This window comes from Rhinolophus ferrumequinum, chromosome 17 (genome assembly GCF_004115265.2).
Source record: "Rhinolophus ferrumequinum isolate MPI-CBG mRhiFer1 chromosome 17, mRhiFer1_v1.p, whole genome shotgun sequence".
Classification (NCBI taxonomy): Eukaryota; Metazoa; Chordata; class Mammalia; order Chiroptera; family Rhinolophidae; genus Rhinolophus; species Rhinolophus ferrumequinum.
In genome coordinates this window covers 46,039,191-46,057,841 of record NC_046300.1, presented here as the reverse complement: position 1 = coordinate 46,057,841, position 18,651 = coordinate 46,039,191, and the positions used below count along the sequence as shown (strand labels likewise).

Here is an 18,651-nt window from a genome sequence, read left to right as displayed (position 1 = left end):
CTGGGTATCTACCCCAAAAATCTGAAAACACTTATCCATAAAGACATGTGTGCTCCAATGTTCATTGCAGCTTTATTTACGGTGGCCAAGACATGGAAACAACCAAAATGTCCTTCGATAGATGAGTGGATAAAGAAGTTGTGGTATATATACACAACGGAATACTATTCGGCGGTAAGAAAAGATGAAATAGTATCATTTGTGACAACGTGGATGGATCTTGAGATTATAATGCTAAGCGAAATAAGTCAGACAGAAAAAGTCGAGAACCATATGATTTCACTGATATGTGGGATATAAAACTGAAAACAACAAAAGAACAAGACAAACAAATGAAGGAACAAAAACTCATAGACATAGACAATAGTTTAGGGGTTACCAGAGGGTAAGAGGTGAGGGGGATTCTAGAAGAGGGTAAACGAGGTCTAATATATGGTGATGGAAAGAGAACTGACTCTGGGTGGTGAACACAAAATATGATATAGATAATGTATTACAGAATTGTACACCTGAAATCTAAGTAACTTTACTGACAATTGTCACCCCAATAAACTTTAACTAAAATATATATATATAATATATATTTAATTAAATGGATTATATATAATATATTATATTTATGAACATATGTATAAATAAAACACACACACGCATAAACAAAACGAACAGTTGCTTATTATCATCAGTCTCTCACTTCTCTCACAAATGTCCTTATGCCATAGGTTTGTTTACATGTGCATCTAAATAAAGTCCATAATCACTACGTTTTTTTTATATATCTAAGTCTATTTTTAATCTAAAAGTGTTCCTCTTTTTTCGACTTTTTGTCAATTATTTAAGAAAACAGCTTATTACTATTTCTGTAGAATTTCCCATTTTTAGATTTTGCTCTTTGCATGTCTGCAATGTTGACTTACGTGTTTCCCTAATTTCTGTATTTTCTGTAAATTAGTCAGTAGATCCAGAAGCTTGATCTAGAAGTTTGATCAAGTTCAGGTCTCTCTCTTTATCGCTCTCTTTCTCTTTTTTCCCTTCTCTGTGTGGTGTTCCATTTATTTGACAAAATGTTTACCAAGTAAAACTGTACATTACATTATATCAGAAGAAACATAAAATTATCCATTTTTTAAAAATTTTGTGTGATGTTAAGATGAGAAATGAGGATGGTTATATTTGGGAAAGGGACAATGAGGGGCAAAGGAGCTATGCTGCCGTTTTTATTTTTACTCTGAAAATTCATTTTTTGTGAAGTTTTTAGTTTTACGTGCTCTCTCTCACACATACACACATATACAATAGCATTTTCTAAATTAAAACAAAAACTTGCTAACGTCTAAAGCAAAAGGAGGCAGATAATGGGAAGAGAATGGGGGAGGGGAAGGCAGGGGGAAAAGAAACAGAAGAAAGGAAGACTAAGCAATGGTTCCAGTGTTGTCACCCTGGTCTATTCACTATAAAATTCCCAACTCATAGTTTTAGCAGCTATGCATGATGATTGCACACATCTGTTACTGCATCTGCTATCTAAATGCACTTTTGAATAAATCGTTTCATTAATATTCAAAAATTTCAACCTGAGTACTCCTGGAATGGCATACACAGAATTTCAGAGGCCAGAACTCTATTGTTGAAGAGGCTCTGGCTGAAGAATGGATTAACAAGGTAGACATCTATAGCAGTATTGTTTTTAATCTTTAAGTCAGTTCTGGAAAGAAAGCTTCACCAACGATTTTACAGTTTGCATAGAAGAAGCAACCAAAACTGTGTAAACAGAAATTTAGCTTAAGTAATCGGAGGAGAGAAAACTGTGAGAAATTGAAACTGAATCTATGAACTTTCAGCAACCATATCTTTGTCCTGTTTGTCATAGCAAGTTTTGTTGTGTGTTTCAGAAGCCCTGATCTTACCTCCGTTGAATTGGCTAGACTTACCTACAGCAGACTGCTCTTGGCAATAAAGAAAGTCCTTGTAGATCACCTTCCACATTTTGGGGGTGTGTGAACATTGGTGCTAAAACATTCCTTCCTTTCAATCCCATGCCCTCTGTGCATTGTATGAAACCTACCCCCCCACTCCACCCTGCCCCACCACACACACATTTGTTTACTCACTGCATATAATTTTAGTTGCACATACCTGAAAACTGAAAATGGAACTGCAGAAGAAAACTCAATTTGAGGAACAAGTAGCTATCCAGGAAGCATCCTGCATAGAAAATAGTTAGAAATGTGAGGGTGTGGCTAGACATTGTTTTTCTCCCTTGCTAGAACTCTTTTTTGAATTTTTCACAGAATGCTCAGTGTACATGCATTGCAGGCCAATAGGATATTAATGGTTCAATTGCAGTCAAATTTTGGTCATCCAAGGAGAGGATCGGTTGATAAATCATCTGACATTTTTGCTTTGTTTTCCTTGTTCCTCTGCCAGGTTTTTGGTGATTTCTCTGGACATTAACTGTTCAATTCAAGGAGAAGTTGGGAAAAAAAAAACGTCCATTTCTTCCTTGCAGGAAATTCTAGTAAAACATTCAGTGGGGATAAGAGGGTATAAAAATCATGAATAGCATGCATTTTGCAATTATTGTTGACTCTAAAACTAATGTTGAAAATGAAAAGAATTAAAGGGGGAAATCCCAGTTCATCACTTTCCATGTGCAGACATGAAAGGAACCATTTAGCTAATTGTTTATAGTGTGTCCTGAAGTAACAGGGGGGCAGGAAATGGATGGCCATAGTACCTTCCCAAGAGAGTGTTGTGAGGGTTAAAAATTAAATTATCAAAAGTGCTTAGCACAGAACCTGATGCACAGAGAATATACAGTGAGCACACACTGCGAGCAGCACTCTGATCGTGAACCCCACCCCATCGTTCTTTACAGGAGCTGCTCATATTCAATTCTCCCTCAGCTGCATGTACAAATAGAGACAGAACAACACTATAGGCTTTTCGACTCATCCCAGGTCTTCCGAATTCCCTTCTACTGATATTTCTTGTAGGCCACAGGTTTTTACTCTGAGATTCTATAAATGTCACATTAAAGGATGGCAACAGAGTAAATTCCCACAAACGCAAAGTCTTATTTTACCATTAACCTTCATCTTATAAAGAGAAATGTATATCTATGAAGGGAAGAAAAAAAAAGTCCACTAAACCAACTTATGTATGCATTTATTTTTAAATTATAGAAGGGGATGAAGTAACATCTTAATAAGGCTTAGCATTTTCCAGAACCCTGTAACATTTTCTAGCACTCCGAGATATGCACCCTGCTGTCCCTGTATCCTCTTTACCCAGAATCTAGCAGTTTTGTCACAACCAAAATCTGCCCCTGACTCTATTTTCAAATCTCCTGTGACATATTCGTTTCCTGTTAATTAGGGAATTTATCATTGGCAATAGATCCAAGTATTAGTATTTTAGTTAATTATATACAGTAACACTCAGAACTTCAGCCTGAGGAAATATTTAAGATTGAGGCTTTACATTCAATAAACTAAAATTTGCTTAATGCAAGGTTTAAAAGCACCGTCAGTGCAAGCATGATTTCAGAGAGGTCTTCCCAAACGAAATAACTTCAATTAATGTTTGAAATCCAAATAAAAATTACAATTTTTCACTCCCTTGGAAACATATGATAAGCATTGGGCCAGCTGGTCACATCTGCTAAAACTTTCTGGTATGTTTTTTTAGTCTGCATTAGCAAATCTCTTTGATTTGTTTCTGGCCTACCTCTCACACTATCTTTCTTTTGGTTTCCCCATTGAAATGGGATTGTTTATATAAATAATTTCAAATCCATATTTTCTTGCATTTTCTGTCTTTTCCCTCTAATAATTGCCTTATGCATATTCACTAAGGCATATATTCTGAGAAAGCGGTGTATGAAAATGGGCGAGTTAAGCAGTTCTCTCAAAGAGAAAACCTCACCAGCAGACTGAACACTAGAAATTCTGATAGTGAAAGAGTTTGTGGGTTACTCTTGTGTAGTGCAGCTCCCAATGTATAAACAGAAGGTTAGAAGAGTGTGCATTTTTAAGGTAAATACTGTACTCTTTGGGTAAAAATAACAATGGAGCAGAAAATCAGGAGACTTCAAAAGGTAAGCTTCTTTGCATGCTGGAGAAGTAAAAAATAATGCTTCAGAGTTCACCTCATTTTATTTAACCTCAGACTCTTTCCTGGGAAACGTGATGAAAAGGATGACTTGTATACAAGGAAAGAATATATCATCTCAGTTCATCAGAAAGATTAAAAGAATGAGCTCTTAATTAAGAATTAAAATGCTTTTTTTTTTCCTACTTCAATCTATATTACAAATATTTCCTAAAACTGCATTTCACTTTTTTTCTTTTGGTCGGGGGCAGAGTGTGCTTAATGCCAGTCCCTTAGGATGTTGTAAAGTGGTACAGTGTTCAAATAAACTTGGAAAATATTTGGCTAGCTCATAGCTCAATTGTTTTTTCATATCCTGTCAGAGTTTTGTCCTGCTGTTATCTGTATGCTATGTACTTTTCTCAGGACCACAAACTAGAGTAACTGCAGGGGTGTGTGTGTGTGTGTGTGTGTGTGTGTGTGTGTGTGTGTGTGTGTGTGTGTGTGTGTGTGTGTGTGTAATGCCTTTGATATACAACAGTGTCCATCTCTTCTTAAGATTAAATAAACTTTTTCCGGAGTTCCCTACTAGACACTTTTCTTCTATCACATTGGCTAGAATTGTGTCCCAGGCCTCTTCCTAAATGAGCCCTTTAGAGGAAATTGGACTGGCTTAGACAAATCAAGATGGACTCAGTGAGGCTCAAGAGAGGTCTAGAACCTGTCACTCCTACAGGCTGAAGAAAACCAGATTTCTGTTAGGGGAGGAAAAGTGGGGTGGTAAATGAGTAACCAGAGACTCTGAAGTGGCAGACAGTTGTGTCTGCCACAGTAGAGAAAATAAAGATAAACTTTTTTTATTTTTTTAATGAACTTGCCACTTCTGATTTTCTTGATATAAGGCTACTATTTTTCAGGTCCTGGTAGCCCCAAAGATAAATGTATTGTTTAGGTCTTCTCAGAGCCTTTAATATACTAACATACCCGGTTACTCTCCAAGAGAGGGAAAAAACCTGCAATGTTTCACAAATGATAAAATATTTCATTATTTAAAATATTGCAATTGTTTTTCAAGACAGTCTTGCTGAGATAAATGTCTTTGTGAATGCAGTTTAGAAACTGCTTGTTTGAGTTACTAGTCTGAAGCCGTTTCATAGCGTATATTAGAATGGTCATAATGCCTCAGGATTGCCTTTTGTGAGTACTATAAAAACTAAGAGAAATTTGTAACGTAGTAGGTTATAAAATGAATATTAGAAAATGAATTGCCTTATAAAATAAGTACAGTAAAACTTGAATGTAAGAATCTAGATGGGTTCACTATCAAGTTCTTTCAACCTTGCACTATACTTAAAATTGTTCATCATAGTTTAAAAATAATAAAACAACCACAACAAAACAAGGAATAGCTTTTGTGTATACAACCAAAACCCAGTTGGAAGATGCATAGCAAAAAATACCATATTTATAATGGCAAAACTACATGACATGCCTCAGCTAATTTTCCAAGAAACACTAAATCCTATGTCTGAAAAAATTTTAAATGCTGTTAAAGGAAGCAACACTAGCCTTGAACAAATGGAAAGACACAGATAGGAAGACTCGCTGTCATTAAGATTTCTATTCTAGCTAAGTTCATTGTCAACACGACATAAATCCAATACATGTACCATTTATTTTCTCAAGCTAGAAAAATGTTTAAATAAAATTAGACTACATAAACAAAAATTACATAAACAAAAATTTTGAAAAAAAGAACAATTATGGTAGAAGAAGGGCTAACTCTACTAGTTAGTAAAATATGTCATAAAGTTTTTATAAGTGAAACTCCAGTTTTGGTACATGAGTAGACACACCAATCAATGACATAGATTTTTAAAATCCAGAAATAGTCCTAATTACATATGAAAATTTAGTATATAATAAAGGAAGCACTTCAAATCAGTCAGAGAAGATAAATGTTTATATGTTATGATAACTGAATAGTTATATGAAAAAATAAACTTTTAATTGATTCCTCATACTGCACGCTACTAGAAGAAAACACGGATGGGATCTTCTGTACTCTGAGAGTAGGTACATTGTTTCCAACCATAATCGAAAATTCAGAAGCAATTAGAAAAATACACTGATTTTTGTTTTGTTTTAGAAAAACAATTTTTTTTAACTTAATGTAATTTTATTTGGAAAATAAATACCTAAATAAAGTAAAACAAATAAAATAACAAACTAGGGAAAATACTTGCAACTTAATCTCAAGGAGTTAATATGTTTAACTAATAGAAAGCTTTTAAAAATAGAGAAAAAAATGACCAACAACTTTTTATAACAATTGGCTCAATTATAAACTGTTTGCAGAAAAAGAAATAAAATGGCTTTTCACCATATGCAAAGATATTCACCCTCCCCTAAAATAAGCAAAATGCAAATAAAAATACACTGGTAGCATTTTTCACACATCTGATTGATGAAAATCCAAGTTTGACATTATACTCAGGTAGTGAGGCTCTGGGGAAATGAACACTGTCATCCTTTGCTGGTGAGAAAGCAAAATGGTGCAAACCCATTAAAGGGAAATTTGCTAATATTTAGTGAAAATACATGAGTTTCCAGCTTAACAAAGCAATCCCATTTCTCAGAATCTATCACCAAAATACTCAGACAAAAACTTATCAGCACATATTTGTACAAGGCTGTTCATTACACTGTTTAGACTGATAATTTTCAGATTATTATTCTGAAAATGTTACCTGCATATTATGGAATAAGATGAATGAAAACAATCGTAATAGTGTCATTAGGAACCAGGATTTTGCTCATGAAAGGAAGGAGGTAGAAGTGTACAAGTGTTGAGGTTAGAAAAAACCCTATAGTCCAGAATTTGAATAGGAAATAGCCGTATGAATTCCTGATGAATTTTATCTTAAAGAAAAATCCCACTCTCCACTTGCTGAAAGGAAGGCCTAGAGTGAGTAATAATCAGTGAGTGTCAGGTTGATTGGTATTTAAATGAGATATATATAAAACAAAGAAGTGTCTGCTGTATGAGACATTAATGCGTGCTCTGAAGAGGAAAAATACAAATTCAAGTAAATTTGGAAAATTCTTAATTTTTTTTCTCGGAGATTGTACTTTTTATTATATTAAATGCTCTGAAAAAGCCTCTCAGTAAAGAAATCTAAAAATATCTCAGTGGCTATAAAGAAACCTTGGTTTTTGCAGGGGAAGGGATTTGGGCTGTAGAATTCCTGTTTTTTCACTACACAAATGTTCCATAGAAAACAATTTGGGAAGTATTGCTGTGAAAGTGAAATGCAGTCTGTGGATAATTATTTGTCATAGAGGGACATGAGGTCTAAAGAGAGTTCCTGGAACTAAAGGAATGCATAATTTAATACAAATATTGTTCAGAATCTGCTAGACATTAAATGTTATGTTCAGTGTTGGGAATATAAGAAAAAATGTAAGAAAAAAGGGAAAGAAAAAGTCTCTGACACCAACTGTTAGAGCATTAAAACAAAGTGCTATTGTTAATTCTATGATAGAGTTGAAGTGTTTTATAAACATCTTTAATTGTGATTGAAGGGCTAAGTGTAGGCTATGATTAGATTGTGTCATGAAGAGAAAATTAAATTATGGGCAAAAGCAAGAAAGAAGGGCATTTCTGACAAAGTAAAGAGGATGAGCTAAGATAGTTTAACATTAGTTTATTATATATTCAGGAAAAGGTAGCCATACCCATCTGGAACAAAAATAACAACAACAACAGCAACAACAAAAATAACAACAACAACAGCAACAACAAAAATGTAGGGAAATGGTGGGGTGGGGCCCATGGAATACAACGGATGTGAGCTTTGGGCCTGATAAGCCTGAGCTGTCATTGCTCTACCTGTAAATGACCATGGAAAGATGATTTAATCTCTATAAGGCTCAGCTTTCCCATCAGGATAATGAAGATAAATAATACTTAGTTCACAAAGTGAGGATGGAAAAAAAAAATAATGTATGCAAAGCTTTCAACACAGTGGGGGGCACTTAATCAATGTCAGCTCTTACTGTTCCGAGGCAGATGGGGGCAACATGATGAACGTCCTCAGTCGTCAGGGGAAAGGGTTTGGATTTTGTTTTGTGGGCCATGGAGAACCACTGAAGGATCCGGACAGAGCATGGGGATGAGGTGATTTGCTCTGTAGTAGGAAAGATGAACACACAGGAATGAAGAGATGAAAAGAGATACGTAGCATCACATCCTGACAGGAGACGAGATGTGCATAAATGGGGCATTCGTAGTATGACCGAAACAGCTCAGTGTTTCAGAGGTAGAGTGGATAGAACGTGGCTATTCATTAGGTACGGGTCCCTGAGAGTGGGGAGTGCGAGACAGGAAAGAATGAAAGATGACACCAGTTATTCTAGCCTCAGTATCTGAGTCGCCAGTGTCACCAGGAACTGAGACAGGCAACACAGGAGGTGGAGTAGGTGTACAGAAGGTAAGGAGTTCTGTGTGGAGATTCTGCTGTCTTCTATCATTTTCCTTTTGGCCTCTCACCTTTCTACAGTAAGTGACCTTTGAAGATCTGAATGTGGCAGCCCAGTTTGTAATCCCAGCACTCCTTCAATTCTAGGCGACCACTATGCTTTGAATAGTGTGTTGGCTTATGACAAAGGTGTCATTGTGATCCTTGGAGTTCTGCTTTTAATGTTTGTCTACTACTAGTTGGAAAGGTGAGTGTGATGGGCTCCAAAGTCCGATACCAAACACTACCTAACATGACATTCACGTGTGGACATGTGACGGCTTGCACTGTTACAGTCCTCAAAACGTTGTTTGCTTTAGTCACAGTTGAAAGTAAATGCAAATTTAGACATTCTACTCAACCCTGATCTTTGTGTGTGTTTCTTGTTTTAATGTGCAGGACAGGAGAGAATAGGGAAAGATTCCAACTATGAGCAGGAGGGGAAAGTTCAGTTCGTGATCGACGCTGTCTACGCTATGGCTCACGCCCTGCATCACATGAACAAGGACCTCTGTGCTGACTACCGGGGGGTCTGTCCAGAGATGGAGCAAGCGGGGGGCAGGAAGTTGTTGAAGTACATCCGCAATGTTAATTTCAATGGTGAGTCTTCTCTGCACATCTGTGCTTTGAGGAATCCTGTGTTGGCATTCTGTTTTATAAGTTACGTATTGGGTGATTATTTGCTCTTGGGTATGTGTCAAAACCTGGTTGATTAGATAATTTCAAATGATTGGATTAATATGTGAGTACTGAGTGAATGAATGAATAAATGAATGAATGAATATTTCAGGGTTATGGTTTGTCCTTCTTTTCTTAAATAGAAATATTTTTGTATAAAGTCAAATTCTTCCTCAGTGAATCTAAATTCAGATCTGTGAATAAAAAATACAAATCTATTAGTAATTGTACGCTATCTATGTAGTTATCTTTGTCTTCAGTCTTATAGTATTTAGTTAAATGTCTTCCCAAATTACTTACATTCATTTCTTTTCTCCCTCACCGTCTTCAGTGTGGTTGTTTTTAATTTGTTACTGTCTTTATTGAATTTTGTGTTATACCATTTAGTGGTTAATTTTATGAGTCACCTTGACTGGACACGGGATGCGCAGAGAGCTGGCAAATGGTATTTCTGGGTGTGTCTGTGCAGGGGTTTCTGGAAGAGATTAGCATTTGATTTGGTGAACTGAGTAAAGCAAAGTGTTTCTCCCACTGTGGGTGGGCACCATTCAATCTCTTGGGGACCTGAATAGAGCCAAAAGGCAGAAGAAGAGTGAATTCCCTCTCCCTGTGCTTGAGCTGAGATATCCATCTTTTCTCCTGCCCTCAGGCATGGGTGCTCCTAGTTCTCAGAATCTCAAACACAGGGGGGGACTTAAGATATCCTGGGAAAATTACAATATCACCTCCAAGTTCTTATTGCCAAAAATACATAACCTCGATCTAATCATAAGAAAACACATGACAGATTCAAACTGAAGGACACTACAAAATGACTAGCTAGTACATACTCTTCCAAAGTATCCACGTCGTGAGAAAGAGATGGAGGAATCACTCCAGACTGGAGGAGACTGAGGAGACATTGCTATTAATTGCAGTGTGGGGGCACTAATTGATCCTATACCAGAAAAAGGATGTTAGTGAGACAATGGAGAATTTTTAATAAAATTTGCAGATGAGTTTTAAATAGTATTATATCAATATTAATTTCCTCGCTTAGATAATTATATTATTGTTAAAGAAAACCGTCTTGTTTTTCTGCTTATAAATACCTATTTAAACCCACAACATTATATCAATCTTCGAGAAATCTAGTATTTGGATGAAAAGGAACCACTCCCAATTTGGGGATCAAAAATTTTCTAGATCAAATGGAGACAAAAATGACTATGTTTGAAACCAGAGATGTAGTTTAACTACAAATGATCTTTTTGTAGTTTTTCCTGATCTTACAAAATCTTCTAAAATAGGTAATGAATTTTCCCAGAAACCAACACATATATATTTCATTACTTATCAAACACATATGCTGGGGGCAGTTTCTGGATACTCGTGACCATTCTTAACATGTGACAAAAACATCGGTTCGAAAATGTTCTTGGTGACTCTTTTCTCATTCATCTTCAGGATAATGCTTCTAGACTCATTTTGTCAAAATGGTCTTTTCATTGATGTGTCAAAGTTGCTGAGCTTCTGACTAGATCCAGGATGTATGTTTATCAAATGACTAATGTCTACCAGAAATTGTGCTAAGTACATGTGTTGGCTTATTTAATATCCAAAACACCGACATGGTTTAGACACTATTATTTTTCCTTCTTTTAAAGATAGGGACAGTGATTCACAGAGAATTAAGAATCATGATATCCAAAGCCACACATCTAGGCAGTGATGCTGCTACACTTGGTACCTTGGGCACCTAACTCCACGGTCTGTTCTATTTACGCGTCTGGGATGAATGATCTTAGAGAGGAGGCTCTGTGGGAGCTCACAGGCAGTGCCAGATTGTTTCCCTCATCACTGTAGTCATGCTCTGCGGTCAACATAATCTCCTTTTCTCTGAGGATATTTTTCCTGCCTCAGGGGCAGCCAGGAGACTTCTGACACCTAGGGCACTGTGACAGTTATTGGTGGTGGGGCTCAACTGTTTTCTAAATCCCTGCTAGATTTAATTAGTGGGTTCTTTGTCATGTTTTAAGTGAGCAACTATTAGAGTGAAAAGAAACTTGACATTTTTCACTCATTCAATTTCATGATTTTTATATGAAAAAATCAAATACTAGAGAGGAGAAGATATTTGTCCAAGACTTCATAGCCAGCAAATGACAGAGACAGATCTAGAAACCAAGTCTTTAATTAGTCCATTGTGAAAAATTTAGCCTTTTGTTAGCACGTTTTAAGAGGATTTGGGATTTTCTTTTTGTCTCAATAAACTTAATTGTTCTCTTCTGTTACTTTAGTACAAAATTATCTGTGCCCCTAGGAGTTTTGCCCCAGACCCATAGAGTACAATTTAATAACTCTGACCTTCACATTTACCAAAGCATCAATTTAGGAAATGATAATAGAATGCCCTGAAAGTATTGCTACCGCTTCACCAAGTACTTAACCTCCTCTGTGCACTAAGAGAAAAGATGGCTGATTTTGTCTTCATCACTTCTAGCTATTTTAATTTATCCCAAATTAATGCAATGGCCTGAGCTTAATTTGATTTTGCTATTTCTATGTTAGTTCATTTAACCAGATGTCAATGCTTGTAGATGTAAATTTAACAAATTTGTTGTCTTGGATACAAAATCTCAGAGAATTGCCATGTAATGAAGTCTTTAATCTGAGGTGTGTCTGTACCTAGATTTATAAGTTTCCAGAAGACTGGGTTGGGGTGTATTTTGTAAAGATGGCACCTATCATGTGCTCTTTGTGAAACATGAACTTAGTTTTCCCTCAAGAGGTGAAATCTATGTCCCCTCTCCTTGAATCTAGTGAGCCTGTGACTAATGTGGAAGTAACACTATGTGACTTCTAAGACATATAATTTAATAGGGCATCTGCCTCATTCTTGTGGGACATCTGTATTGCGAACACAGATAACCATGTTGAGAGGAAGCCAAGAAGCCAAAAGACAGGCCACATGTGGGTGTTCTGACTGTAACCCCAGCTGAGGTCCCAGCTGACAGCTGGCATCCACCATCAGGCTTGTGGGTTTCAAGCTGCCCCAGCTGACATGAGTGGCCCAGAGAGGTGCTGCCCGGAGCCCTGTCCAAATTGCAAAATACAGGTTGTCAATGGAGCATGAAGGTTTAGCGTGATTTGTTGAGTAACACTGGATACTGGAACACAAATCTGTGCAGCAATTTTGGAATCTATGCATGGGTGTTAAAATGAGAAGGGAAAACTTGTAAATGCATTCATGCAGAGGACTGTTTTGTCATCTGAGCAATCTAGATCCTGTATCCTTCTCTGTCCAGGAAGAAAGAACTTTTACTCAGACACTCTCATATAGTAGAGAAGATTTCACATTTGGGTACATCCTGTCATCCATCCTCTCAGTATCCCATCTTGTCAAGTGGACCTGTCTCCTTTACCTTAGTGCATCTGCATTCTGGTTGTGACACCTGTAGACATTTCTGCAGGTGATCACTTCTTCTTTGATAACTTCTTTCCTTTCTCTAGACTTCTTCGATTTTTTTCTTTTTTTTTTAATATAGACTTCATTGAACACAGTCCCTTTTTCTCTTTCAAGAAATTCAGGGCAATGTTAAAAAGGAGTCATGGAAAAAAAAAGGAAATAATAAGCCAGTTGCTTTATAAAATCCATCAAAAGGTCAAAGCCACACAATATGCTATTACAAGTCATCACTTAGATAAAGTATTCAGCTCTCTTGTCTTAATTTTTTTAAGCATGAACTTTAATGGGAATGGAAAGGGCATGACAAGAGTCATTTCTCCTAACAAAGATTGTACGTAGGGAAAATGATTAGAGGATACGTCTCATTCTGATGACTATTTAGCTGGTGAGCTTGAGCTCCTTTGGAGCCCCAGGACTCCAATATCCTTTTCTTCTCTCAAAGACTGAAAAGCTGAAGTCATATTACTTAATGACTAGAAGCTGAAGAATTACAGCAAAACCCAACGTGAGTCCTAGTACTCAAAATGAAAGAAAAGAGAATATCTGAACATTAATGCCTTCCTACAAAATGATAGGATTATTTTCTTGCTAATAACATGTAAAATACAGATTTTATTTGTTCTCCTCATATACTTGGAAGGCTCACTAAAAGTCAAAAGCCAATACTAAAAACCTTTTTTTTTTCTTTTCTCTTTTATTTATTTTTTGCTTATTCTCTCTCCCTGTACTGGAAGATCTCATATGAATTCCTATACACAGAGATCACTATTGTGATAAAGCAGGTCCCTTTGTGGGCTACTGGGATAGCATCTGGGTACAACACAGAAGAAACACATTGAAATGGTGCACAGATTCAGCCACTGACTCAAGCTGGTGAGGAGACCAAATCTCCGTTGCTCATGATCAGTGCCGGATCTCAGAATGGGCTCTAGCCTGCTGTTTGAAAAATAAAAAAATGTTTATACTGATAGAGAAATGTAAATTAGATGCCAGTTAGGAGAGACAATTTTGGTGCATCAGAAAAGGCATTAGTGTGGATATCTGGAGGTATGAGTTCTGGTCCTGGGATATCAGCAAATAAAACAATGATAAAAATAAAAAAAAAACACATAAAAATCATTAACATCTATTGAGCATTTATTATATAAAAGCAATAGGACTGAGCACACATATATGTGTGTGTTTAATAAATACATAATTATATTTAGTCTTTACTGACCTTTGAGAAAGTATCATTAGTGACAATCAGATGTAGAAGAGATTGAATAATTTAATAAAGGTCATCCATATACTAAATGACAGGACTGGAATTTAAACCTGTTCTAGGGGATTCCAAAGCCAGTTACTCAACACTATTCTAGTTTAATTAACTGAGTGACTCTCAGGCAAGTGATTTCCCCTCTCTAAATCTAAGTACTATACGCGTAAAATTAGAAAGTCGACGTTCTCTGTCTTCCAGCTCTGTATTAGTTCCCTACTGCTACCATAAAAAGTACCATAAATTTAATGGCTGAACAATACAAATTTATTGTCTTATAGCTCTGTAGTTTGGAAGGAAGTCTGACATAGATCCCATTGGGCTTTTCTTAAAGTGAAGGCAGGGTTGTTTCCTTCTGGAGCCTCTGGGGAAGAATCCCTTGCCTTTTCTAGCTTCGGAAGGCCACCAGCACTCTTTGGCTCATGACTCCTTTCTCACATCCCTCCAACCTCTTTTTTTTCATTATCACATCTCCTCCTTCCTGCTTTGACTCCTGCTGCCTCTCACTTATAAGGGCCATTATGAGTCTGTTTGACCCACCCAGATTTTCCAGGAAGACCTCCCCCATCTCATGATCTTTAACTCAATTAACACAAATTCTCTTTTGCCATATGTGGTAACATTCACAGGTTGTGGAGATTAGGACACGGACATATTTGGGGAGCCATTATTCAGCTTACCACAAGCTCTGTTTTTGTTTTTTTCTTTTTTAATACCAAAAGGGTCATAAAATCTTGTTCCTGACCATTGGAGGATGGTGTGGAGTTCTTTAGCTACTCCTGTATTATGCCTATAATGTTGGACCCCTTTTCCAGTAGGGGTAAGTTTTAGCACAGGATTGCAATTTTGCATCCCTCTTGTGACCAATATATTGTCCTCTTGTTGGACTCTTTTTCTAACTTATTTCTTGTGTTGAGTGATCACTTGTGTGGGGTCACCCACCATCATGCCTGCATCTTAGAGTTGGCATCTGTTTTTACTGTATTAAGCATACTCTCACCTTCCAGTTAACCTGCCTTTGTTTCTCATTCATCCATATCTTTCCTGTAGATGCCACAATGGCCCAAATTCTGCAGAAGCTAATGACTTTGCTAACCAGATGCAGAGCTCTGTCACAATTAGTCTGAAACTTATCATCAGAAGTCGCAAAAGAGCTTCATTAACCAAGACTTAACCCTGCCTCTACTTCTCTCCCCAAAATAGCAAAATGAACTTCTGTTCTCAGTGATTCTGGGTCAGTTTGTAAACTATCTGTAAACTTCTCGTAAAAGACAGGAAAAAGAGCATTGCTTTTTTTTGGGTTTTTTTTGTTTTTTGTTTTTGTTTTTACAAGGGATGTTAATCCATTATCAACCTAAAGGCAGAATAGTCACAAACCCTGAGACATTAATATCTGTCCTGTTTCTAAGAGATCCAAGGGAGAGAAATGGTACTCAGTTACCAAATTTTTGGAGATTCCTTTGAAACTGTTCCTGAAACTACCCAAAATGCATGAGTTTCATTCTCTGCATATGGTTTGCCAATTGATCCTTATGGTTAATAGTAAGGAACTTTTCACTCATACCTCACTTTCAAAGGATCTCTCTCTCACTCTCTCTCTCTCTCTCTCTCTCTCTCTCTCTCTCGCTCTCTCGCTCTCTCGCTCTCTCGCTCTCTTGCTCTCTCTCCCTTCCTTCCTCCCTACCTCCCTCCCTCCCTCTCTCTCTTTCTCTCTCTCTTTAACATACTCTCAATAAATTTATTAGCCTTTTTAAATTGACTTCAATGTCTAATTATGCAAGGAAACAAATAATTGCTTCCTTGCTTTCCTCTTAAGATGGACATTTTAAAGAAGTAACATCCAAACGGGAGATTGAGAAACCAATATTTATTCAACACCTGCCAGGCACACTGCTAAGCATTATAGCATGGTTATCATATAAAGTAATTTAGAAATAATCTGCCAAAAATATCTGTAAATGAAATCAGTATCCAAGTACCTTTTAAATAAACTTTTTTGCTTGTTTGCTTAATGTTTTTTTTTAAACATCTGACATGCCCCTTTTTAAGTTTATTTATTTGTTGATTTATTATTTTATAAATGGTTCTTTACTGATCACAATTTAGATGGGTAGAAACTGAAATAATGGGAATAAACCTAAGGTTGTCTCTGGAAAATCACGCATTTAATTTTTATTCCTCACAATTAAAATATTAGAATAAAATATTATGAAATACGGAGAAGGAGAACTGTTCAAAAGGGGAGTACTGCAGCTCCTCTACGTGGTAGCATCCATAGGCCACAGTGATGACCTTCCCATGAATTTCAGGGACCATTTGGGGGGCCCTATGAAACAATGGGTTTATGTACTAGCTGCCTTACTCATCAGCAGATCTCCAGACCATTACCAGTGGCACAAGAGTTTGAAGGAATCTTGCTTTACTCTAAAATCTGTCGTTTCCTTATCTTCCTTAGGTAGCGCTGGCACCCCAGTGATGTTCAACAAGAATGGGGACGCACCTGGGCGTTACGACATCTTTCAGTACCAGACCACAAACACCACGAGCCCTGGTTACCGTCTGATTGGACAGTGGACAGATGAACTTCAGCTCAACGTGAGTTCTGCTGGTTTGTCTTCCTTTGCCTGTGTGGTGAATGAACAGGCATTTAATTGGCTCGGTTCGGCAAATGTGTTTGTTAGTAGGTTTGTGGGCAGGCATGAGTGAACATGCACCTTGTTGCAGGCATCAGCAGGGACTGATAATCAGTAAGAGAATAGTGACAGTGGTGATGTTGCTTATGACGATAGGAAATGGGCGTTGAGTTTATGCCAGACGTTCTCTTGGTCTCCTTTAATCTGAGGCTCAGACTGCTTAACTAACACGTTTCCAGCTGATAATACTTGAATAGGTTCACAAGATCCTTCGCTTGGTGAGACCTCCCTTCCTCCCTTCCTTCCTCCTTTCTTCCCTTCCTTAGTGGGTGTTTTCTTTTCTTTTTTTCCTTTGAATGCATTTTAGAGTCAGTTTGTTTTACATTGAGATTCTCTGAGTAACTGCAGCTTTAGCCATTTCCATAAGCTTTCCTCCTTTCTGTGAAATGGGACGTTGAGTAAGCAGCCCCTTCCTCATTCGAAGTTATGTTAAAGTCCGCCTGGCAGAGGCCATTAGGACCTCATCTGTAACACAAGAGTTTCTGCAGCAGGTCTCTCGTATTGAGTTTGGGGAAGACGTGCGCCAGGGATGCCGCGGCAGATAGGGCTTCCCAGATCCACAAATATCACTTGAAATCATAGGCTATAGAAAGTAGTCCAACGCTGTTAACTTGATGTAAATTGCTGCCTGAAGTACGAGTTCCTGCCAGCAAAACTCGGGAGTCTTCAGGGTGAAGGAGTTGGGATGGGATGGAATTGATTGTAGGCTTTAGACTGAGTCGTGTGATTCTAAGAATGTTCGGGAAAGCGGGGGCCCATTTTGAGTTGGATCCTCGCAGGAAGTAGAGACAGGTTGATGACTGTGTGTCTTCTTGACTTTTCTCTAGGAGATGGGGAATGAAACTAGGCAAAAGTCATCACTAACAAAGAAACTACAGGTCCTAATGTGAGCTGGCGAAGGGAATTTTAGTTATTGGTCATGGTTACTCAGTAGCCTTGCTTCTGTTTAGCTCCAGGCTAGTCATGGAGTGGCCTCATCTGATTACCATTTATATTCTGCTGAAGTTTATGTTCTGTTTGGAATGTGCCTGCTTAGCTGTGAGCTGACAGCTGTAAGGCCATTAGGTTTTCCTTTCCTAATGTTTTAAGCTGAACATTCAATAGCGTGCTTCTAATAATACTTTCAATGCCCTATTTGGAATTATTGTTTGTTTTAAGTGGATGTACCGGTCTTCCCAGGGAGTGAAGATCATGGGCTGGCGTACCTCCATCCTGGCTGAGCTCAGCACAGCTGGACCCCGGCATACTGTGCATCCCCTGCTCTTCCTTCTTATGCCGGGGACCTTAACTAGGCTAGGCCCCAGTCTGGTGGCTGGGGTCCTGAGCCTGGGAAATGGGGGGTGGAGGGGACAGAAGTCAGACAAGGACAGGTGCTGCAGGGACTCTGCTGAGATGTGTTGGATGGGGTGACACTTCAAGAGGTTCTGCAGCAGGTCCCTCCCTGTGGCACTGAGCTTGGGGATGACGTTCACCGGGGCCATGGTGCCTAGGTCCATTGGGTAGGGCTTCCCAGCTCCGTAACTTGAAGTCATAGTATATAGAAACACATGATTTTCTGTTGTCCAGCAGGGTCCTGAATTACTCTGGGTTCTCCAGAGAAACAGAATAGATAGATAGATCGATCGATCGATAGATAGATAGATAGATAGATAGATAGATAGATAGATAGATAGATGATAGATAGAATAAGGAATTGGCTCACACAGTTATGAAGCTGAGAAGTCCCAAGATGTACACTCGGCAAGCAGGAGCCCCAGGAAAGTCGGTGGTGTAAGTTCTAGTCTGAGTCTAAAGGCAGGAGAAGACTGATATTCCAGCTCAAAAGTAGTCAGACAGGAAGAGACAGGAATCTCTCTTATTCCACCTTTTCGTTCTATTCAGGCCTTCAATTGAGGCCCACCCACATTGGGAGAGAAATGTGCTTTACTCACTTTACCAATTCATCTCACCCAGAGATGCTCT

General features: G+C 37.9%; 1 protein-coding gene across 3 annotated transcripts in view; it reads left to right on the top strand.

Annotated features, from left to right (window-relative positions):
* The window catches only part of GRM7 (glutamate metabotropic receptor 7), an 825,787-nt gene that overhangs the window by 543,529 nt on the left and 263,607 nt on the right, over positions 1 to 18,651 (top strand). For all 3 annotated transcript variants that reach the window (XM_033133274.1, XM_033133273.1, XM_033133275.1), the window contains exons 6-7: positions 9,012 to 9,212; positions 16,452 to 16,591. In XM_033133274.1, coding sequence (XP_032989165.1) covers positions 9,012 to 9,212; positions 16,452 to 16,591 — 341 coding nt within the window. The remainder of the gene's footprint in view (positions 1 to 9,011; positions 9,213 to 16,451; positions 16,592 to 18,651) is intronic.